Source organism: Pseudopipra pipra, chromosome 25 (genome assembly GCF_036250125.1).
Source record: "Pseudopipra pipra isolate bDixPip1 chromosome 25, bDixPip1.hap1, whole genome shotgun sequence".
NCBI lineage: Eukaryota > Metazoa > Chordata > Aves > Passeriformes > Pipridae > Pseudopipra > Pseudopipra pipra.
The window spans coordinates 6,406,218-6,428,925 of record NC_087573.1 but is presented as its reverse complement, the minus strand read 5'-3'; the positions used below and the strand labels follow the sequence as shown (position 1 = coordinate 6,428,925).

General features: G+C 50.3%; 1 protein-coding gene across 1 annotated transcript in view; it reads left to right on the top strand.

Annotated features, from left to right (window-relative positions):
• Positions 1–22,708, top strand: part of LOC135402457 (immunoglobulin-like and fibronectin type III domain-containing protein 1) — a 40,776-nt gene that overhangs the window by 9,916 nt on the left and 8,152 nt on the right. Inside the window, 17 exon segments of the mRNA XM_064635656.1 lie at positions 636–704; positions 1,200–1,322; positions 3,626–3,765; positions 4,328–4,427; positions 5,191–5,238; positions 5,984–6,029; positions 6,714–6,888; positions 7,432–7,545; positions 9,309–9,480; positions 11,236–11,508; positions 12,616–15,111; positions 15,142–16,539; positions 17,747–17,871; positions 18,814–18,955; positions 19,456–19,752; positions 20,344–20,643; positions 21,487–21,660. Of these exon segments, the coding sequence (XP_064491726.1) occupies positions 686–704; positions 1,200–1,322; positions 3,626–3,765; positions 4,328–4,427; positions 5,191–5,238; positions 5,984–6,029; positions 6,714–6,888; positions 7,432–7,545; positions 9,309–9,480; positions 11,236–11,508; positions 12,616–15,111; positions 15,142–16,539; positions 17,747–17,871; positions 18,814–18,955; positions 19,456–19,752; positions 20,344–20,643; positions 21,487–21,660 (6,142 nt within the window). The 5' untranslated portion in view covers positions 636–685.

Sequence of the window (22,708 nt, the reverse complement as noted above, 5' to 3'; positions counted from 1 at the left end):
TCTGCCTTCCCAGTTTGCCTTCAGGACAGGGATGTGTTACATTGCACATTGTCCAGTTTAAAATACAAGGAAAGAGACGCCTCTGGCAGAAGGTCACATGAGTGATCCATGACAATAACTGCTTAATTCCCAGCTCACACTTCACCATTTCCTTCTAAAGTCTTCTACTCTGCTCTCGGGTCTGTTGCTAATTTAAACAAGCTAATTTAGATCAGGATGTGCTTCTGCTTCATGCCCCAGTTTAGACATCCATGTCTGTGGCTTTCTTCTCAGCAACTGCTCTCGCCATCCATCAGAACTCCCCATGTGAGTGCCATGTGATGCAATATTTGCCTGAAACACGAGAGGAGGTGTTTGGAGGAGAGCCAGGTGCCATGGGCAGGGAAGGGGTGGCAGAGGGATGCTGTTGGATGTGTGCATTTCCCACTCAGCCCTTCCAGTCGTTCTCCTGCCCAGTTTGTGCTGGTTCAGAACCGTGCTGGGATGTGTCCTGAGAGGACACGTCGATTGGCAGCTCTGTCTCAGCTTGGCTGGGAGGGAGGAAGGGCAAACTGTGCCAGTGAAGGGAGCAGTGTCAAGGTCTGTCCTTCCCCTTGTGAACTGTGAATAATGCAGTGATTTGTCCTTTTTCCCAGGAAAACCCCCGACCTGTTTGTGGTGATCCCAGAAAGCTGAGCAGGGCACCATGACCAGCCCCCAGCCAGGTGAGAGAACAGGCACAGCTCTGGGAACTCCCTGTGATACCCTGGGAATGACCCCAGCTTGCTTGGCTGGTCTGGGGGTATCTGGCTGGTCTGGGGGTGTCTGTCCCCCCTCCTCAAGGAGGGACACCAGGCACTGACCCCTCAGGTGCTGCTGACCTTGGCAAGAGGGGCTTTGTCCTACCAGGTTTGGAAGTGTTATTTGGGACAATGATGCAAAGCTTTCACCTGTCCCAACCACCTCTGGAGCTGGGACCCGAGGGGGCCCTGCATTGGGATCTTCCTTGCAGATTTTCCCACTTGGCCACTGGTTTTCCAAAGCCAAGACCTCAATGCTCCAGCCTCGGGACACACCTCACAGCCCGTGGGACTGGAATGGGGGGATCTTCATAGTCCAAGAGGAGCTGGGCAGGAGCAGCTGCTTCTCTGCAGGCTGAGAGATTGTTCCTGAAGGAAAAATGTTATGCTAATTAAATGTATTTTTTCTTGCCTTTCTAGTAAAAACCTTCAAGAAATCTGCTATCCCAGGGGTTCTCATCACCCAGTTTGTGAATGATGTTCCAAAAGGATGCAGTACACCTGACTTTGAGAGGAAACCTCTCACCCTGACCCTGCAGGAAGGTGAGATTCTTGAAAGACAGGCAAAGCCACAGACCTGGAGGCTTGACTCCACCTCTCACCAGCATGGAACAATTATCGTAATTAAATCAAAGTAGTTTCTAAAGTGGTTTGGCAGGACCAGAAAAAAAGTGTTGTGTGGCCAAAGTCTTTGTTAGACTGGTGAAAATTCCATCAGTACTGACAGAGGACTCCTTGCATGTGCAAGACCAAAATCTGGCTCCTAAAGTGGGCAACAAGTCCTGTGAATTCTGCAGGAAGCTCTCAGAGTAAGTATTTTGCAGCAAAAGATGAAGCACGTTGAAAAATTTGTTGGGTTTTTTTTTCCTATTGAACTAACTTGTATTATGAGTGTTCAGCACTAAAATTAACTGCTTTTTAAAGTAAGATATTCTGCCTGCAGGTGCTGTTTTGGCTACAGCAGCTTTCCCATGCCTAAAGGGGCTCCTAGAGGGCTGGATAAGGCCTGGAGTGACAGGACAAGAGGCAAAGGCTTCCCACTGCCAGAGGGCAGGGTTAGGTGGGACACTGGGGAGGAATTCTCCCCTGGGAGGGTGGGGAGGCCCTGGCACAGGTTGCCCAGAGAAGCTGTGGCTGCCCCATCCCTGGAAGTGTCCAAGGCCAGGTTGGACGGGGCTTGGAGCAACCTGGGCTAGTGGAAGGTGTCCCTGCCCATGGCAGGAGGTGGAATGGGATGAGCTTTGAGGTCCCAAACCATTCCGTGGTTCTGTGATGATTCCATTTATTGTTTAAGGAGCAACATGGATCTTGCACAGGGAAAGCAGCTGATGAGTCAAGACCAAACATCAATGAAAAGCCTTCCAGTGGTCTCTCTGCACCTGCAGAGACTCATATATATATATATAATATATTTATATATATATATATATAATATATTTATATTTATTTGGAGTGGAATGGCCTGAGGAGATCCTGTAGGTCCTCTCTCCTCCCAATACTGACCTGTGGATTCAGTGTTTCTCACCCATCTGTTGATTTTCACGAGCCATTGAGGTTTTATGAAGGAGCACAGTGGCCTCTAGTGGAACCTCCCCTCTCCTCCTCCTCCACCTTTAGGTTTCAGGAATGAACCAAGGCCCCTGACTAAATTTTCATCTGTCTGAATTTTCATCTGTCTGAATTTTCCCAGTTATTTCATTTGCAGCAGGTTTCTCGTGGTTCCTGTACAGAATGTTTGTGCATTTGGGTTGGTCACTGTAACCTGAATTCTGTGCAGAGGCACCAGGAGTGTCTTTATTTACATCATCATCCCCCCATTGTTTTCAGTGCATGTAGGAACTGATTCCCTTGGCTGTGCAGCTGTGGCCTGTGGCAGATGATGAGCAAAAGTGCAGCCAAAATGGCTAAAATGTGACATGGGGACAATAAATTGGAATCAGGCTTTAACAATAATGCTCTGATCTCCAAGGTTGGAAAACGCCTTTCGATAAGAATCTGTTGTTCCATAAAAGAAGTCATTGGTGGTGGTGACTGCAGAAGGGTGTGGGAAACATTGCAAGGCTTCCTGGGGAGAATTTTTAACAGTATTGGGCACCTGAAGACCAAAACTATTGCACAAGAAAGACAACAATCATTTCCATCCAGAGCTTCGTCCGTGGATAACTCACCTCCACTTCTATTCCACTTCACCACGAGTCACTTCTCTGACTCGTTGTTTCCCAGTGTTTCCCATGTTTCTGAAGCCTTTTGGAAGCAGAGGTCTGTAGCAGGCAGTGGGAAAGCTGTTGGAGGTGTCTGTGCACTCAGAGAACCCAGGTTTGAGGGGAGCAGGGATGAAGGAGCCGAAGCCCATCCCCTCCTCCCTTCCCTGCCTTCTCACAGAGCAAGAGTCGGGGGTGGTTGGGGTGCAGGGTGGTGCCAGGTCAGCAGGCAAGGCACTGTAGTCTGAAAGAATGGAGGAGCACTGGGATTTTATAGGGAATAGATGTTTGAAGAGAATAGATTCGGGTGTTTCCCGGCTGTCAGGGAGTGGCACAAGCTGCCAAAAGCAGGTCAAGGCTGAACTCGCTATAGGGCTGCAGAGATAGTCAGAGATGTCAGCAGCCACATCTGGCACAGTAACACCACATTTTAAAGGCCTTTTATGATTGAATACAGGCAAACCCTGAATTACTGATGTGCAAAATAAGAGCCATCATTATTTTTGAAGAATGTTTCTGCCCAAAACAACAGATGGTGGCTCACTCTGGAGATCAGTCTATTGATAACACAAGGGGCCTGGCATGAGAGTTCAGGACTGTTCATGTTCAAGACTGTCTTAACTAATTTCTTGCCTCTTTTCAAAGGTAAAAATGCCATTTTCAGAGCTGTGGTCAAAGGTGTCCCAACCCCAGAGGTGAAATGGTCACGTACACGAAAAGGGATGGATGATCCTGCCAAGTATGAAATGTCCTTCAGTAGTGCTACAAATGAATTCATTCTGCAGGTAAAGATCAAATATTCCAGAAAGGACTTGTGGAACTTGAGAGAGAAATGAGAAGGAAAAGCCTGCAATGGGCTGAGGGGCAGAGGAGGGGCAGGGACTGAGCTCTGCTCTGGGGGGACCAGGCACAGCACCCAGGGAAGGGCTGGAGCTGTGTCAGGGCAGGCTCAGGTTGGATCTCAGGCAAAGGTTCTTCCCCCAGAGGCTGGTTGGGCACTGCCCAGGCTCCCCAGGGCAGTGGGCACAGCCCCAAGGCTGCCAGAGTTCCAGGTGGGTTTGGACAACGCTCTGAGGGACAGGGTGGAATTGTTGGGGCTGGGCCTGTGCAGGGCTGGGGGTTGGATTCAATGATCCCTGTGAGTCCCTTCCAGCCCAGGATATTCTGTGATTCTACACGTCCCCAGCTCTGAGACAACACAAAGATAAGCAAACAAAGCTTTTAAGAGCCCTTCTGGGAACAGAAGAGAGCTCTGAGCTGCCTTTGAGTGGCTGCTTTGTCAGGAGCTGAGGGTGTGAACTGACCCCAGCGCTGGGAGTGAGCAATTCCCGTGTTCTCCTTTTGCAGATCAACAGGCTGGTGATGGATGACAGTGATTTGTACCGGTGCTGTGCTGTCAATGAGTACGGGGAAGCTTCCTGCTCCGTGGGCCTCAGGATCATCCAAGGTGGGGCTGACAGGGCTCCGAAGGTCCCAAACAGTCCTTGGCTGCCCCGGGGTGGGTGCCCCGGGCTCTGTCTGAGCATCCTCAGTGTGAAGGTCTCTTATTCCCCTCCCCAAGGACTGGAGGTCTGTTGGTGGCTCCGTGGCACTGTGAGCTTTGAGGCAAGGGAGGAGGAGGTGGAATTGTGGTCACGGCACTGGATGCAAACCTGTCCCTCTGGGTTTGACTGGGCTCCACCCTTCCTTTGTGTTGCTGAACAAACCAGTCCTGTGGGAGGGGTCCATCCCACTTCAGCTGTGGTCCCCTGCTGCCCTTTGGAGTCAGTGGGGAGAAATGGGCATTTTGTGGGGCAAATACAACTGGTGTTCTTGGAATCTGTTTGAGCAGAAGCTGGACTGTGTTGGAAGTGTCCTCTAAAGCAAGTTTAGAGGGCACGTCTCTGCAGTTGGCCACTTCCACCGTGGCTCCCCACCTCCAAAACAAGGTGTTAATGTTTCCTCCCCTTGCTTAAACCATCAAATTCATGGGGCAGAAACGTTCTCCTCCTCTGTGTGGAGCATCCAGGAAGCACAGAGTCCATTGCAATGGAAATATCACATTTATAGATGGAGATTCCTGGGAGTCCATGTCAGACTGACAAAGAAATCCAAACTGGGGTTTCCCCTTACACTGGGAACAGATACTGAAGTTTCATGGGTCATTGGTTTGCTGCTGTTTGTTCATCTCATGGCTTGTTTTCCTTCTGTTTTCTCTTATAAACTATCAGTTGGCTTTAAGAAGAAAGCAAAATATGTTCCTGTTCATGCTGCTGATGGTAAGAGAAAAATATATATTATATTATATTGTATTATATATTATATCATATTATATTATATTGTATTATATATTATGTTATATTATGTTGTGTTATATTATATTATATTATATTATTATATTATATTATATTATATTATATTATATTATATTATATTGTATTATATTATATTATATTATATTATATTATATTATATTATATTATATTATATTATATTATATTATATTATATTATATTATATTTATTATATTATAGAGGAGACATAGTTAATAATACTCTGTCTGCCACATAATTACTATCCCAAATGTGTAAAGACTAAAGTAAGAAAAAGATTAATGAATCTCTGATGTTCTCTCATCTCTGCTTGCTCCTTACCTTTGGGTAAAGTGATGATGTTAAACATGGCTTTGAGCTGCTCTAATTAGTGATTGCAGAATCATTAGTGCTAGAGAAGGATTTTGGGATGTCAAATACAGCTGGATCAAACATGTTCATATGGAAAATAGTGGGTTACTGGAGGAAAGCCCCTGAGGGAGCAAAGAACATTGTTGGCACTCAAAGGACGAGTCTGGCAGTGAGAACTGACTCCAAGTTTCACGACAGTTTGTAAAGTGTGAGACAAATCCCCAGAGCCCAGCAGGGAGGGCTGTTGTCAGGGGTTGGTTTGCATCATCTTCTCTTTGGAGGTGGATTTTACAGTGCTGGGTGTCTGAAGGTTTGTTGTTTCCCTCCACCCCTCTAACAGAGCTGAAGAAGACACTCCAGGACTCCAAGAAGCTGCTGAGGAAGAGGTGAGTCTCCACAGTGAGGGCCACTGTCACACTTCTGGAAGCTTGTTGGGGACAGGGGACAGCTTCACAGACCTGCAGGGCAACACCTCTTGTTTCCAAAGTTGTGGTGAGACCTCCCTGTACAGAGACACCCAGGACAGCTCAGCCCTGCCTGTGAGGCTGAGATAACACGAGGCACCAACCTCCTTTGGGAGGAATGTCCCTCTGCAGATTCTGGCTGGAAAGATGTTCCTCTGCTCTCCCATGTTCAGCTTACAAGTAACTTCCTGGCCAAGGGGCAAATCTCCATGTCCTGGTGGCTCTGGATGATCAGGGTGAGCCCTGGCTCCCTGGCCAGTGTACATGGCACAGCCCCTTCCCTTCCCAGCTGGGAACCTCCCAGGATTGCCTGCTGGGAATGATCTCTGGCCTGTGCAGAACTCTGGTTCCAAACTGTGCCAGTGACTCTGCTGATAATGGAACAGTGTCGACAGTTGTTCCCTGTCATCACTTAATTCATGGTGTAGATACAGGAAACCTCTTCTGGAGGAGCCCCCTTCTTTCCTGCCTGCACCTCCAGGGCCCAGTGAACCACAGAAATGATGGAGAGAGATGAAAGAGAATCAAGTATAGAAAAAAACCCAAGATGTTTTGTTGTCTGTCAAAGTGTCTAGATTTTTCTTTTTATCTCCCCCTGGTTCCAAGGGTTGTAGCACCAAAACCCAAACCCCTGGACAAAGAGGCCGTGTGGCAGCTGCTGCTCCACGCAGACAGGAGAGACTACGAGAAAATCTGCATTAAATATGGAATTGTCGACTTCCGTGGGATGCTGAGGAAGCTGCAGGAGCTGAGGAAGGACACAGAGAGTGAACAAGATGAGGTAAAATAAACTGAAACCACTGATTTTTAATAAACAGCAGAGTCCTCAGTAGCTTCTGGCAACAGGCTAAATCTTCTTAAATTGCTTTGTAGATGAAAATCTTACTGGATGAGAGAGTGATTTATGACAATGTTTAAAGAAGTCTCATTTTACTCCTGCAGAGGAAAATGCTGATGACTCTTTTGAAATCCAGTTCATAGATTTTAGGAGACACTGACCACAGGGGGGTTCAGCTGCCTCTGATGAGAATTTGGACCCCAAACTGAAAAGTTATATGCTCAAGAGTCAAAATTGGCCTTGACATACAGGGGTATGTAGAAACCTGCATGGACAGTGTGTGAATGATCAAGAGGCAGCATGTAAAATACAATTTGTGTGCAGGAGGAAACCGTGGAAGCTCACAAAAACATCTTCTGCACACATAACCTTAGAGGTAGCTCTTTATCTGCAGATAAACAGTAGATTTCACATTAATTCAACAGCTTGGGAACTTCTGTCACAGCAGCTTTACCATTTACGAGGTTCTTTGATTTTCCTTTGCAGTTAATTCACAGTATCAAAAACTTGGAACACATCAAAGTCGACAAGGAGGGAAACGCCACGTTCAGCCTGGAGATGGAGCTGAAAAACAAAAACAGCAACGTGTATCTGCTCAAGGTGAGGGGCAGTGGGCTGGGCAGCAGCTCGGGGCAGGTGGGGCAGCTGGTCAGAGCAGCCACTGGAGTCTCCTGCAGAAAATGCTTCATCTGCTGAGCAGTGGGGAGAGCAAATCAAGTTGTCTGTCCTTGGCAGAGCCCTGGGTTAGGGAGGAGTGTTGGTGTGTGCAGTCTTTGGGGGTGAAGTCCCCTGGGGTTTGTAAATCCAACACAGGGCACACAGTCAGTCACTGACATCCTTGGCAAGAGCTGTGCCAGTGAGAAGAGGTTCATAGAACAGCTGGAGTTGGAAGGGACCTTTAAAAGGCCAACTAGTCCAACCCCCTGCCATGGGCAGGGACACCTTCCACTATCCCACTATCCCAAGCCCCGTCCAACCTGGCCTTGGACACTTCCAGGGATGGGGCAGCCACAGCTGCTCTGGGCAGCCTGTGCCAGGGCCTCCCCACCCTCACTGTAAAAATCTACTTTCTTATATCTGATGTAAATTGACCCTCCTTTGGTTTAAAACCATCACCCCTTGTCCTAACAGAGTCTTTCAGGCTGCAGAAATCCTGCAGTTTCATATAAATTTTATTCCCTTTCTAAAGTTATTCCACTGTAACTCCCTTCTGTGAAAGGAAATGTCAAGGCAGTAAAATCTCCCATTTACATGTGTAGTTCCTCCAATGTGATCCCCGGGTGCTCAGGGCCGTGGATGTGTCTCTGGAAGTTAAATTCCAGTCAAACTGAGGTTAGTGGCTCTAACACAGGGGAAATCAGGATTCATTGGAGAGATCAGACTAACCATGAACTTCTGAATCAAAGGTATGACATGAAGTCTCTGAGCCGCAGTGTGGAGAATGTAACCCAGTCGTGTTCCAGAAAGGGAACTCTGCTGCTTCTCCACCTGTGAGGATGCTGAAATCTGAGCAAAGAAAGCACTTTGTCTTTGCAGTTACTGTAACTGTGCATTAGTTAAGCCTCAAACCCTTATGTGGGCCAGCAAAGAGCTGCTGTTCTTCCCAGTTTGAGGGTCTGGTGCTCTGTTCTGTGCAGGACTTCATGCACAGATGTTGCACAAGCAATGAGCCCTGACCACTGTCAGCAGGAGCAGAGTGGAGACTTCTCTGCAGTTACTCATTTGTATCAACGAGGGGATTGTAGCAACAATTTGCCCTGATTTGTGCTCTGCTCTGGGCTGGCCTCACATGGAATATTGTGGCAGTTTTGGTCACAACAATGTGAGGAAGATATGAAACCAATAGAGAGTGTCCAAAGGAGGGACATGAAGGTGGAGAAGGGCCTTGATTTGAAGCTGTGTGAGGACACTGAGGGCTCTTGGTGTGTTCAGCTGGAGCAGAGGAGACTGAGGGGAGACCTCAGTGCAGTTCCAATTCCTGGGCAGGGGCAGAGGAGGGGCAGGGACTGAGCTCTGCTCTGGGGGGACCAGGCACAGCACCCAGGGAATGGCTGGAGCTGTGTCAGGGCAGGCTCAGGTTGGATCTCAGGCAAAGGTTCTTCCCCCAGGGGCTGTTTGGGCACTGCCCAGGCTCCCCAGGGCAGTGGGCACAGCCCCAAGGCTGCCAGAGCTCCAGGAGGGTTTGGCTGATCCTCTGGGGCACAGGGTGGGACTCTGGGGCTGGGCCTGTGCAGGGCTGAGGGTTGGACTGGGTGGTCCTTGTGGGTCCCTTCCAGCTCAGCATATCCTGGGATTCTGTGAGTCTGTGGGTGTCTGGCACCAACTGAGCTCTGCCTGTGTGGGAACACTCCTCCTCTCCCCAGGACGGGCAGCGGCTCCGCTACGGGACGGGGGATGAGTACAGGAAGCACTGCCTGAGGAGGATTGGGAGGAGGTACCAGTTCATCATCAACGACGTGCAGCCAGAGGATGCAGGCGTGTACCAGGTCAGGGTGGAGGACGTCCCTGTTTTCTCCACTGAGCTGGATGCTGAAGGTGTGTGATGTACAACTATAACAAAAGGTTATTTTTTTTGCTTGAAAATTTTATCTGGGAGCAAATGCAGAGCTCAGCAGTAACTCCTGACAGCTACAGAGGACTGACTGGCTTGATGTTGCCAAATAAGGGCTCCCTGTATGGCAGAGGTGAAAAAGAGAATTAGGGTGATTATGTGATTTATGTGCTGCATTTGCAGTCCAAAGGACTAAGTCTAGGTTCAAGAACCAGTTTGGCTCTGACTTGTGGATGACAGTGAGCACATTCTTCAACTTCCCCATGCTACAGTTTCCTTCTGTAAGCTCAGAATAATGATATAACTCAATCCAAGCATTGTGCTGCAGGAATACATTGATGACTACAAACTGTCAGCACATCAATGACGTGTGGGATAAATGTCTCAGAAGATAATGACACAAAAATCCACTTTTCTGCTGGTCCATCCTGCAGAATTGGTTGCAGGATCACATCTCAGTGTTCCCTTTTTCCCATTAAACTGACGCTCACGGGCACCACAACCCTCTGTTCTCCCTTCCCTGAGCTGCATCGAGCTTTTTCCGGGAGGACAGAATGAGCTGTTGCCTTTCCATAGTGAAACAAAGACCAGGCCTGGAAGAGCTAATTGAGATATCTGGGCCTGCTAAGAAAAGCCCCCCCCAGCCCTTGTTCTGCTGCTCAGAGCTGCTCTGTTCTGTTCACTGGACCTAAACCCAGAACAATGCTAGAAATTGTGTACAATGAACCTGGGGGTAATAAATTAGGATAAGGTGGACATTTGAATAGGAGGAAAAGGCTTGGAGCCTTTCTGCAAGCTTCAGTAGTTAGGACAAGACCCATGGAAAGGTAAGAAGGTCAGAGCAAGAAAGGTGAGAAGACACAGCTTGAGGCCAAGGGCTGGATGTACCCCCAAAATTCAGTGCCAAGAGAAGCACCTCCCTAAGCTCCACCTGGACTCTGCCTATCATGAATATGTATAGATAGATGTAATCATATGAATATGCCAGTAATCACATGTGTAAAACCATATAAACCCCTTGATTTGTGTGGTACCCTGTGCAGGGCCACCTGCCTCGCTCCCAGCGTTGCTTTGCAATTGTTGCCTAAAGAAAACTCGAGGAGGAAAAAAAACTCGGAGGCAACTTAGTATGGAGGTAAGGTAAGGAAAGGGTGTAAGGGTGCCTCTCGGGCACTGAGGTTACAAGATGCACAGCTCCAATCCAGGGTTACAATTTTATAACACTGTCTGTCCAATCCCGGATTTTATCCACCCCCAGCCTTCACCCCGCCCACCCCCAGCCCGCCCCCTGGGAATTGGGTCTGGGGTCTTTTTGAGACCCTTTTCTTCATCCCCTCGGGCTTCCTGGGAGTGTGGAGGGCACACGGTCACACAGTTCTTGACTGTACCTTGCGGCTCAGGCCAGGGATTAGATGTTCTTAAACAGGAGAGGCCTACCTTGAGGGGAAGTCTAAATATTCTAATGGAATTTAGGGGGGGTAATTGATGTGGGGAGCATGGAATGGGGTAAGAGGGTTGGGGAATGTGTATCTACTGTGGTAAGGGTAAGGTAAGGGAATAAATGCAGCTGGTTCTAAGACCTACATTTACTACAGAACTACTTCTAAAACTTATAAAAATCAGACAAATCAAAAATCAAAAAGACCCTGAGGCATCACAGTGAGGCATCCTCGCTGCTCAGAGGATGCAAGGTCTCTGAGCAGTGTTTCGGCACCGACGGCTCTGGTTTCCCCTCGCAGCCATCCCCGCGCGGTTCCAGCAGCCGCTCCGCGACCTGCGCTGCCCCGAGCAGGGGGACGCCGAGTTCCGCTGCGTCCTGCGCACCCCCTGCCACCGCCCCGCCTGGCTGCACAAGACACGCGCCCTGCAGGCCGGCCCCAGGCACCACATCTCCGTGTCGCCCGACGGCCTCACCCACCAGCTCATCATCAGGAACGTGGAGCCCTCGGACAGCGGGATGTACACGCTGGAGGCGGGGCAGGGCTCCTCCAGCGCCTGGCTGCTCGTGGAGTGTGAGTGCCGGGGGGGGTCTGGGGGTGGGACACGGGGACGTTCCTCTCGCTGCCTCATTGTCCAGGGAGATGTTTCCATGCTGAGAAATCAATTGTTGAGCCTCTGGTTCCTCAGTCATGGATGATGGAGTTGGGGGTGTTGAGGCTCTGGGGTGACTTTAGAGCCCCTTCCAGGGCCTAAAGGGGCTCCAGGAGAGCTGGAGAGGGACTGGGGACAAGGGATGGAGGGACAGGACAAGGGGGGGTGGCTTCATTGTGACAGAGGGCAGGGATAGATGGAATATTGGGAAGGAATTCCTCCCTGTGAGGGTGGGGAGGCCCTGGTACAGTTGCCCAGAGAAGCTGTGGCTGCTCCTGGATCCCTGGAAGTGTCCAAGGCCAGGTTGGAGCACCCTGGGCTAGCGGAAGGTGTCCCTGCCTGTGGCAGGGGGTGGGATGAGATGAGCTTTAAGGTCCCTTCCAACCCAAACCATTCTGGGATTCTGTGATTCTAAATTCTATTTGGGAAAATGAAGGTCTGGTTAGACCCCCTTTCCTCTTCAAATGAGACCAATTTTTCTCTTTTTAATTAATCCTGACAAATCCTATTGGCTTATTGCTGCACACCTACAATGTTCTCTGTTATCAAAAACTGCTCCATATCTCACCACGTGTTTTTGAGGAAGCTGTCACTGGGACCACACTACAGCAGGCATGAGGTCAGGGAGAAGGCAAAAGGAACTAATGAGTTCCAGATACAATCTAAACCCCTCTAAATCAGACCTGTTGTGCTGGAAATTTGTTTTTCTGTCAGTTTTGTCTTGTTTGTTTGTTTGTTATAACAACCATGTTCCACTAAAAAAAGTTGTGTTTTAAATAAAAATAATTGTCTCTAATTAACTTCTCATTGTCTGAATGTGACACTGAAAAAATTCAGAATTTGAAATGAATTTAAATTTATTTAAATGTATTATGTGTCTGTATCCTAAAATTAAATTATAAAATTGCTTACACATTTTCTTTGGCCACTGATGCAATAGGTGACCTACTGATCATCTGTTCTTTGTTTCCCCCCTCTTTTTCTGTAAATTCTGTCTGCTCCAATCAAACAATGCAACTTCAACGCAGATGCCAAAGGGAAGAAGAGACAGGATGAGGAAGGAATTGAAAAAATCGAAAGGGAGACATCTGAGTGGCTGAAGGAAACGATGGCAGACAATGAAAGGGCGAGGAAACTTCGGCGCCAGGAACGTGCCGGGGATGAAGGTCATGCCATGGACACCGGCGTGGAAAAAAAGGGCTGGTACAGGAAGGGTCAAGGCAGCAGCCAGGACAGAGGCCAGGGCAGTGGCCAAGGCAGCAGCCAAGGCTACTCCATGGATACTGATGATGGAAGCCACATATTTTTGGGAAAAGAGGGGCTCCGCAAAACCCACATAAACGGAGGGATGGGGCCTGGGCAGTTTTCTGGAGCAGATCTAGATGGAGACTCAGTGACAAATGATGGCAGCATCTTTGGATTAAAAGGCTTAGGAGGCAAAGGTGGATTAAGACCTGTGCACGACAAGGACTCTGTGCCAGGCAGGGAAGGTCCTGGGGATGGAGCAGGCGGATGGGATTCTGTGGCTGGCAGAGGAGAGGGTGTGCTGGGTGCTGGTCACATGGACATGGATGGTGGAGAAGGTTTGGGCTCTCAGTATGACAAGGATGGGAATTTAGGTGATCCCAGCTCCAGAGCTGGCTTTGGGGGTGTTGGGAGGTTTGGTGCCACTGATGGCAGTTCTGTGCCAGATGGGCTCAGTCCTGGTTCAGCCAGAGTGGGAGATGGTGTGGGGGATCTGTTCAGCAGGGCTGGCCCAGGGGCTGCAGCGTGGGGGAGTGCTGCAGGGGCTGCAGGAGGAATGGGGTCCCACCATGGCAAGGCTGGTGATCTGACTGTGGGTGACATGAACGGAGCAGGGATAAACAGACAGGGACAAACAGGGGCTCCCTATGGCAAGGATGGCCTGGCACCTCATGCCAGTGCTCAGTTGGGTCAGGGGGGCAGGTCTGGCTCGCTGTATGGCCCGGGTGGCCTTCCAAGTGGAGATGGGGCTCTACCTGGTGCAGGTGGCAGTTCTGTAGGAGAAATGGAGGCTTTCTATGGTCCAGATGGTCGGCCACTTGGAGCAGGGGCTGGTGGTGCTGGTGGTTCAGGTGCAGGGGGATTTGGGGCTCCCTATGGAATGGATGGTGTCCCAGCTGGAGCTGGGGTTGGTGGTGCTGGTGCAGGGGGATTTGGGGCTCCCTATGGAAAGGATGGCATCCCTGCTGGAGCTGGGGTTGGTGGTGCTGGTGCAGGGGGATTTGGGGCTCCCTATGGAAAGGATGGCATCCCTGCTGGAGCTGGGGTTGGTGGTGCTGGTGCAGGGGGATTTGGGGCTCCCTATGGAAAGGATGGCATCCCTGCTGGAGCTGGGGTTGGTGGTGCTGGTGCAGGGGGATTTGGGGCTCCCTATGGAAAGGATGGCATCCCTGCTGGAGCTGGGGTTGGTGGTGCTGGTGCAGGGGGATTTGGGGCTCCCTATGGAAAGGATGGCATCCCTGCTGGAGCTGGGGTTGGTGGTGCTGGTGCAGGGGGATTTGGGGCTCCCTATGGAAAGGATGGCATCCCTGCTGGAGCTGGGGTTGGTGGTGCTGGTGCAGGGGGATTTGGGGCTCCCTATGGAAAGGATGGCATCCCTGCTGGAGCTGGGGTTGGTGGTGTAGCTGGTGCAGGGGGATTTGGGGCTCCCTATGGGAAGGATGGTCTCCCAGCTGGAGATGGTGTTGGAGGTGCAGGGGGATTTGGGGCTCTTTATGGAAAGGATGGTGTCCCAGCTGGTGCTGGTGGTACTGGTGGTGCTGGTGCAGGGCCACTTGGGTATCCATATGGAAAAGATGGCATCCCTGCTGGACTAGGTGTTGGTGGAGCTGAAGGTGGTGGCATTGGAGGTGTTGGATCTTTGTATGGGAAGGATGGTCTCCCAGTTGGAGCAGGTGTTGGTGCTGCTGGTGTAGCTGGGGCAGGGGGATTTGGTTCTCCCTATGGAAAGGATGGTCTTCCAGCTGGAGCTGGTGTTGGTGGCGCTGGTGCTGCTGGTGCAGGGGGGGTTGGGTATCCATATGGAAAAGATGGTCTCCCTGCTGGTGCAGGCACTGGTGGAGCTGCAGGTGGTGGCTTTGGAGGTGTTGGGTCTCCTTATGGAATGGATGGTTTCCCAGCTGGAGCAAGTGCTGCTGGTGCAGGGGGAGGTGGGGGTCCCTATGGAAAGGATGGTCTCCCAGTGGGAGCAGGTTTTGGTGCTGCTGGTGTAGCTGGTGCAGGGGGAGTTGGAGCTCTCTCTGGTGTCTCTGGTGTAGCTGGTGCTGGTGGTGCTGGTGCAGCTGGTGCAGGGGGAATTGGGGCTCCCTATGGAAAGGATGGTGTCCTGGCTGGACCAAGCATTGGTGGAGCTCCAGGTGGTGGTGTGGGAAGTGTTGGAGCTCCATATGGAATTGATGGTTTCCCAGCTGGTGTTGGTGGTGCTGGTGCAGGGGGAGTTGCAGCTCCCTTTGGAAAGGATGGTCTTCCAGTTGGAGCTGGTGTTGGTGGTGCTGGTGTTGGTGGTGCTGGTGTTGGTGGTGCTGGTGTAGGGGCATTTGGGTCTCCCTATGGAAAGGATGGTCTTCCAGCTGGGGCTGGTGCTGGTGGTGCTGGTGCAGGGGGAGTTGGTTCTCTCTATGGAATAGATGGTGTTGCAGCTGGGGCTGGTGGGGTTGGTGCAGCTGGTACAGGGGGGGTTGGGGCTCTCTATGGAAAGGATGGTGTCCTGGCTGGAGCAGGGGTTGGTGGTGCTGGTGGTGCAGGGGGAGTTGGGGCTCTCTGTGGAAAGGATGGTCTCCCAGCTGGAGCTGGTGGTGGTGATGTTGCTGGTGCTGCAGGAGTTGTGTCTCCCTATGGAAAGGATGGTCTCCCAGCTGGGGCTGGGGTTGGTGGTGCTGGTGGTGCTGGTGGTGCAGGAGGAATTGTGTCTCCCTATGGAAAGGATGGTCTTCCAGCTGGGGCTGGGGTTGGTGGTGCTGGTGCTGCTGCAGGAGTTGTGGCTCCCCATGGGAAGGATGGTGTCCCAGCTGGGGCTGGTGGGGCTGGTGTAGCTGGTGCTGGAGGAGTTGGGTCTCCCTATGGAATGGATGGTCTCCCAGCTGGTGCAGGAGTTGTGTCTCCCCATGGGAAGGATGGTCTCCCAGCTGGGGCTGGTGGGGCTGGTGTAGCTGGTGCAGGGGGAGTTGTGTCTCCCTATGGGAAGGATGGTGTCCCAGCTGGGGCTGGTGTTGTGTCTCCCTATGGAAAGGATGGTGTCCCAGCTGGGGCTGTGGCAGGAGCTGCTCCTTTTCCCTTTGGAGGTGAGGGAGCGATGGGATCTCAGCGTGGCAGGGATGGTGGGCTGGGCAGAGCTCTGGGATATCCAGGGGGAGCAGGAGGAGAGAACTTTTCCGTGGAAGGGGGGGGTGTGAGTGGCTCTGCAGTGTGGGGCGCTGGGTCTCCCTATGGCAAGGATGTGGGATCAACTGGAGCCTGGGCTGGTGCAGGAGCTGGTGGGAGGTTGGGAGGGGATGGAAGGGATTCATTCCTTGGTAAAGGAGGTGTGGGAGGTGGTGGTGGACCAGGTGGTGAATATGGAAAGGGCATTGCCAGTGATGGCAGAGGATCAGGGAACCAAGGTTCAGTTGGTGACAGAGGGTCACTGTCAGGTCAAGGAGATGTCTGGGGTGAGGGCAGAGATTTAGGACAGTTGGGCTCCCTTTATGGCAGAGATTCCGCCTTTGGAGGGGCAGGGAGCAAATCCTGGAACAGACCTGTTGATGGGAGCAGTTCAGGTGGTTTTGGTCAAGGTCCACCCAGTCATGACCAGACGTCAGCTCTTTTTGGTGGGCTTGCCCCAGCAAGCCAGAGAAACGAGGAACCTGACGTGGATGTTAAAGCAAAGGAGCTCCCCACCAACACGGAAAGTACAGCCCAGAAGAGACGGTCCTGCCTGGATGATCTCAAAGGTACGTGGTGCTGCAGTGGCTCGTTGGTGACTCCTGGGCTTTGCATTTGGACACCCATGTTCCTGATCCTGCAAAGAAATGGAATTTTATGGGTCAGACAAGCAGAGCTCTGTGTAGAAATTTGGTTGTGATCCCTTCCTAATTCTCCCACTGATTTGCTGTTTATCTTACACGACTTGCTCTGATCAAATTGCCTTCAATATTTAAATGATCTTTGCTTAAATGGTCTAAATCAGGTCTCATCTGTTCATCCAAATACATTTCACATCCATGTGGAACCGACCAATTCCCATAAAGTTTCAAGGAATATCATTGTGTTCCTTTGATATTGTTGTAATTTAAAACTTGTTGCTAATTTAAAACTTATTTTTTCTAACGTCTAGTGCAAAGAACTGTGGTTTTCCAAGTTCTGGGGATAATTCTTTGCTTCTATTTGGTTCTGTTTGGTCAGGCCTAATGTAAAGTGCCTGCTTATACTGGATTATATAATGTAAAGAGCTCTTTTCTCTTGTAACATCAGAAATAATAAGGTGCTGATATAGTAAAAGGGGAGTAATGTGTTTGTAGCTGTTTGAGTAAGACCTGTGGCTCCACTAGCAAGATGATGATGTGAAAATTGTAGAAATGAGGAATTTCAAATGGGAAATATTCACCTAATGAGATTGCTGACAAGTTAGGAACTATCAAGGCAAACAAAATATGAATAAGGAAGTAAAACAAAATTGGAGTTCAAGGGGTGTTTATTAGAGAGGGGATGAGGTTGTTAATGGAGAAGAACTTGGAAAGGGAAAGAGGAATATGGGGGTGAGAACAATATTCCCGGGGCTGTTTGGGGGAACCCCCATGGCAGCCCCATGTCTGGTCCGTGCAGAGGAAGAGGATGGTGTAGCAGGATATCCACACCCTGGAACAGCCTGTTTTTCCCCACTGGCTGTAGAGGGAACCAAGACAATCAGCACAGACATAAAGCAGCAAATCCGTAGCTGAACAGTGTGATTTGTGATGGCTCCGTTGCCCGGGGGTTGATGGTGGGACCGTACCATGAACAGGCCAGGCTGGCACGTCCCTTCTGAGGGTACCCAGGGGGTCACAGTGTGGGGCACAAAAGCCCGTCATGACCACAGGATACATGTTTTAAAAAGCTCTCTTTTCTCTTCCCATGCACGTCCATGTCCATGCTCTCCCCATTTCCCCCCTGACTGCTCAGTCCCCCGGTGTTACCTCAACAAGCAGCTGGCCACGGTCCGGGTGGTGAAGGGGGAACCAGCCGAGCTCTCCTGCACCGTCAGCAAGGACAACGTGACAGGAACCTGGTTTAAAGACGGGCTGAAGGTGGGTGTCCTTCCACTCACTGTTTCCTTTGGCCAGCAATGCTCTGCTCTCTCCTTCACTCCCTGAGTGCCGTGCCAAGGTGTCCTTCCCTCTGCCCTCTGCTGAGCCGGAGCGTGGCCCTGGAAAGATTCACAGACTCACAGACTGCCAGGACGGTTTGGGTTGGAAGGGACCTCAAAGACCATCTTGTTCCCACCCCCTGCCAGGGGCAGGGACTCCTTCCACTAGCCCAGGCTGCTCCCAGCCCCGTCCAACACTTACAGGGATGGGGGATCTGCTTCCTGATAGAAACCCAGGAAGATTTCCCCCCCTTCCTGCTACCAGACATTCCCATTCTTGCTGACAACAGCCAGCTTTGTGTTTTCCATTCTTTTTCAAGGATGGAGATGGTGTGGTCACTTGCTTGCAATGCAACCCTTCTTCTTTTCCTGGGTGAATGAGAGAAAATGCCAAAAGCAAGGGAAGAATCCTCAAAGGATCTTTCAGGCGGGGATAACATGGAGAGTGTTCATTCAAATTAGTGCTTGAGGTCAAGCACAGACATCATACAGAATTATAGGGTTGTTTGGGTTGGAAAAGACCTCTAAGATCATCAACTCCAGTCTTGAACCCATCACCACCACCACATATCCATATCCTATAGATATATTCTATATCCTTTATTCTATGTTCCTAAAGAATGCTGAAGAGTGATTCCAGCTGTGGGATCCAGATGATATTGTGGGACTTCTGAGGTGTCAGACTCAAGCATTGATCAAAAGTTTTGTCATTAAGAACAGAAAGAGAGAGCTTGGAGGTTGATCTAACATTTATTTTAATTGATCTTTGAAAAAAATCAAGTCTTTGTGGGGGGTATGTTGATAATGCTTATCTCAATTTCAGTTGGGATTGCTTTTTCCCCTTTTTTTCTCAAAGCATGGGTCTCTGTCCTTTGCCTTGTAGTTGACAAGCATGCAAGGAGTTGTGTTTGAAAAGAAAGGTCTAGTCCACAAACTAATTATTAACAAAGCTGAAGACATTCATGCTGGGAAATACAGGTTTGAAGGTGGAGATGTGAAAACTGAGGCTTCAATTTTTGTTGAAGGTGAGTCTGTTCAAACCACCAATGCAGGACGTGAGCTTTGATGGGCTTTAAATGTAATATGTTTTATCAGAGACCAGTAGTTGGTTATGGAGGTAACTTTGTTATAAAGAATTCCAAGATAACTGAAAGATGGTTTTTGTACAGGTTGGTGCATTTTGTATTCACAAATTTAACTAGGGAGCCTTCCCACATGGATCCTGTTGGTAACTCAGAGATTTTGGGGTGCACAGAACAATTTATCAGAGCAGTTCTTCATTCTTTGTGTTTAGTGTGTTGCTAAAGAGAAACCTTCTCCAGTGGAAGGTTTTTGTGACACCACAAAACCTCGTGATAATTATCTTGTAGCAAAGCACAAGTCTGTGAATCCCTGAGCACAAAACCAGTGAAGGTCCAAGTGTTGTGAGATCCTCAGAGTTCCTGGCAGCGTCCTGAGCCCTTCCCTCCGAGCCTTGTCCTCTCTGAATTGTGGTTTTTAATGACTTTTTGTATCGCCTGGTCAGACCCTCCACAGGTTGACAAAGTTCTCCTCAAGAACCTGAGCAGTGTCCCCACGGTGGCCAAGGCCGGGCAGGCAGTGAAGCTCAGGATCCCCTTCGAGGGCCGTCTGCCCATCAGGGCCACGTGGCTCAAGGACAAGATGGAGCTGGCAGATGACACCAGGATCCGTGTGGATAAAACAGACACCCACACCACGCTGTCCATCCCCAGCTGCGACAGGAGGGACTGTGGGGACTACAAGGTCAGGCTGAAGAACGACAGCGGAGTCCTGGAGATCAACTTAAAGCTCATGGTCATAGGTAAGAGCCCCATAAATCCACTGCTGAGCTCAGGCAGGGAACCCACTGACACTGGTGACAATCTTATTTGGAGCTGCAGGGTGTTCCAAGAGGAACAAGACTGCATTTTGCCACTAAATCAGGGTACAAGGAAAGATTGCTGACGTGCTTCTTGCCTTTTAGTATAAGGTGGCACAAGTCTGGTTTGGTTTTTCCCAGCCTCAGCAGCTGAGTTTGGAACGCTGAGAGACTATGGGAGATGGGACTGTGCTCAACATGCAAATCTGAAACGGGGTGTCAAGGCCAAATTCAGCCCTACCATCGATGTCTGGGCCCTCTTGGGAGACCAGAAATGACATTCTTCCTGTGTTATCAAGCTGACTTGGTGCAGTGCTTATGGGAACAGGGAGAGCAAGGGCCTGGCTCCCCCTTTCCATCAAAGTTAGAAGAGTGGATATTTGGAAGAGGCAATTTCAGTGCCCAGCCCTCATCCTGCAGCTGTGCCATCAGGAACAGTCTCGCAGCTGGTGAGCAAGAGCCAGTGTGTGCTCCAAACCCAGGAGCACATCTGGGTCTGGAGCCAACTCATCATCTCTCTGTCCATCTTTCCAGACAAGCCACAGCCACCAGCAGGACCCATCAAAGTCGTGGAGAGCTCTGCCAATGCCATCACCATCCAGTGGCAGCCCCCAAAGGACGATGGGGGCAAACCAGTGCAGAGGTACCTCGTGGAGAGGCAGCAGGCGGGCAAGAACGACTGGGAGACCTTGGGAGACACCCCCAGGAGCTGCACCACCTTCACCACCACCAAGGTGGAAGAAGACACGAGCTACTACTTCAGGGTGAGGGCCGTGAACGTGGAGGGGACGAGCGACGCGCTGGAGTCGGGCGAAGTGAAGGCGGCTGGCAAAGGTGAGGAGAACTTCTCATAATTCACAGTTCAGGCTGGGAAATCCATTGTCAAAGCTGACATCAGAGAACACTCACTGCATTTTGGGTGTTGCTGCAGATCTAAACTCTAGTGGTGGCTGTGAGGTCTTCACACAAACCTGTGGAGGCTGCACAGCAAGAGCAGCAGTTTGTTGTAGGCTCTGGTGCTGCTGAGGAGGAGTTGCCTTCTTGGCAATGCTCCATCCTGAATTGGAAAACCAATTCCAGAGGGGAAATGCAAAACGCATCCGGATCAAAGGAAATTTTTCCCAGTGTGGCTACAAAGGGAACCTGTGAGGCCTTTTCTCAGCTTCCTGGGCAAAGCAGTGTCTCCGTAGGTGCAACATTTGTAGCACGACCACTCCATTCCCCTGGTTTCCAAACAACTGAATATATTCTTTGGCCTTCAATGAGTTCAAATACTAGAGCAGGTTAGCCATGAGCACAAATGCAGTACTAGAGAGAGCAATGCTATATTCTGGTTCTTTCTACACTGACTATGTGTTTTGAAAGCTTTAGCAGAGGGTTAAAAAATCCATTCTGGTCCCAGTTTCTGTCACTAAAAGCAAGACTGATGCTGACTGTTCCTACCACATAAGAAGGACACACCTCACTCCATTGGCTGACAGTGGAATTGTCAGTCCTGCTGACAGCAGGTCTTTTGTGAAATCAAAACTCAGGAACAAGGTCTGTGCTGGATCCAGGTTTTCAAAGCACATCCATGGGAATACCTTGGGGAAAGTGGAAGAAGAAACGACACAGAACACTGTTTTATCTTGCAATAAAAATACACCTGCTAATAATGGAACCCTAATGTCTTTCCAGCTTCCCCTGGTGCCCCAGATCCCCCTGAGATTGTCAGTGCCAGCAGGGACACCGTCACAATATCCTGGAAAGCACCTCGTAAAACTGGCACTTCCCAAATCGTGGGATACATCGTTCAGAAACGCAAGAAGGGCACCATGACCTGGCTGCCAGTCACCAATGGGCCTGTGAAAGGTGAGTGTCCCAAATCCTGGAACAGTCTGGAACACTTGACAAGGTAAAAAAGTTCAATTGGGTTCAGGAATGGCTTGGGATCTCACACCTTTTCACACTGGTGTTTTTCCTCTCCAGTTCTTGAGCTTCTGACTCACCCCCTCACAGCCATTTTAGCCTGTCTGAAGTTTTACCTTCTATTTTTCTCAGCTCTGGTGTGTTCTGGAGTTTTCTCTCAACTCCATTTTTCTCCCAGCTGAGGTTTCCTGGCTGTGCCACAGCAAAGCCAGTTCTTGGTTTAAACCCAGCTGAGCCTGGGGGCAGGATTAGGGTCTTTTCTAGGTTGTGTGGAGGCACCTGGAGAAGAGCACAGAGAAGTTCATGCTGCATCCTGGGATGTAGCTCCTCTGATGTCTCCAGTTTCTGGAATTAAAGGTTTCATTTCACATGCAGAACTATTGTCCTTAGTCCTACAGACAGGACTTCATAAATGCAAGGAATAGAAAGAAACCCAAGTGATGTGTCTGAGCTCCAGAGTGTGCTTTGACTATAGCAGCATCTTCTATTAGGGGCGAGTTAGGACTTCGCAGGTATAGAAGGGTTTAGGATCATCCCCTGAGGAAAAGCAGGATGCATCCTGTATCCCTAACTTAATAACTCTCAGCAGCACTGCTGAGGCTGCGCCCTGAGTGCTGGGCCCAGTTCTGCACCACCTAATTCAAGAGAAACCTGGAGGGGCTGGAGCATGTCCTGAGAAGAGAACGGAGCTGGGGAAGGGGCTGGAGCAGCAGGAGAACTGAGGGAGCTGGGGAAGGGGCTGGAGAACCTCTGAGGGAGCTGAGGAAGGGTCTAGAGAACTCCTGAGGGAGCTAGAAAGGGTCTGGAGCACCAGGAGCTGCTGAGGGAGCTGGGGGGCTCATCCTGGAGAAAAGGAGGCTCAGGGGGGACCTTCTGGCTCTGCAACCCCCTGACAGGAGGGGGGAGCCGGGGGGGGTCGGGCTCTGCTCCCAGGGAACAAGGGACAGGAGGAGAGGGAACGGCCTCCAGCTGTGCCAGGGGAGGGTCAGCT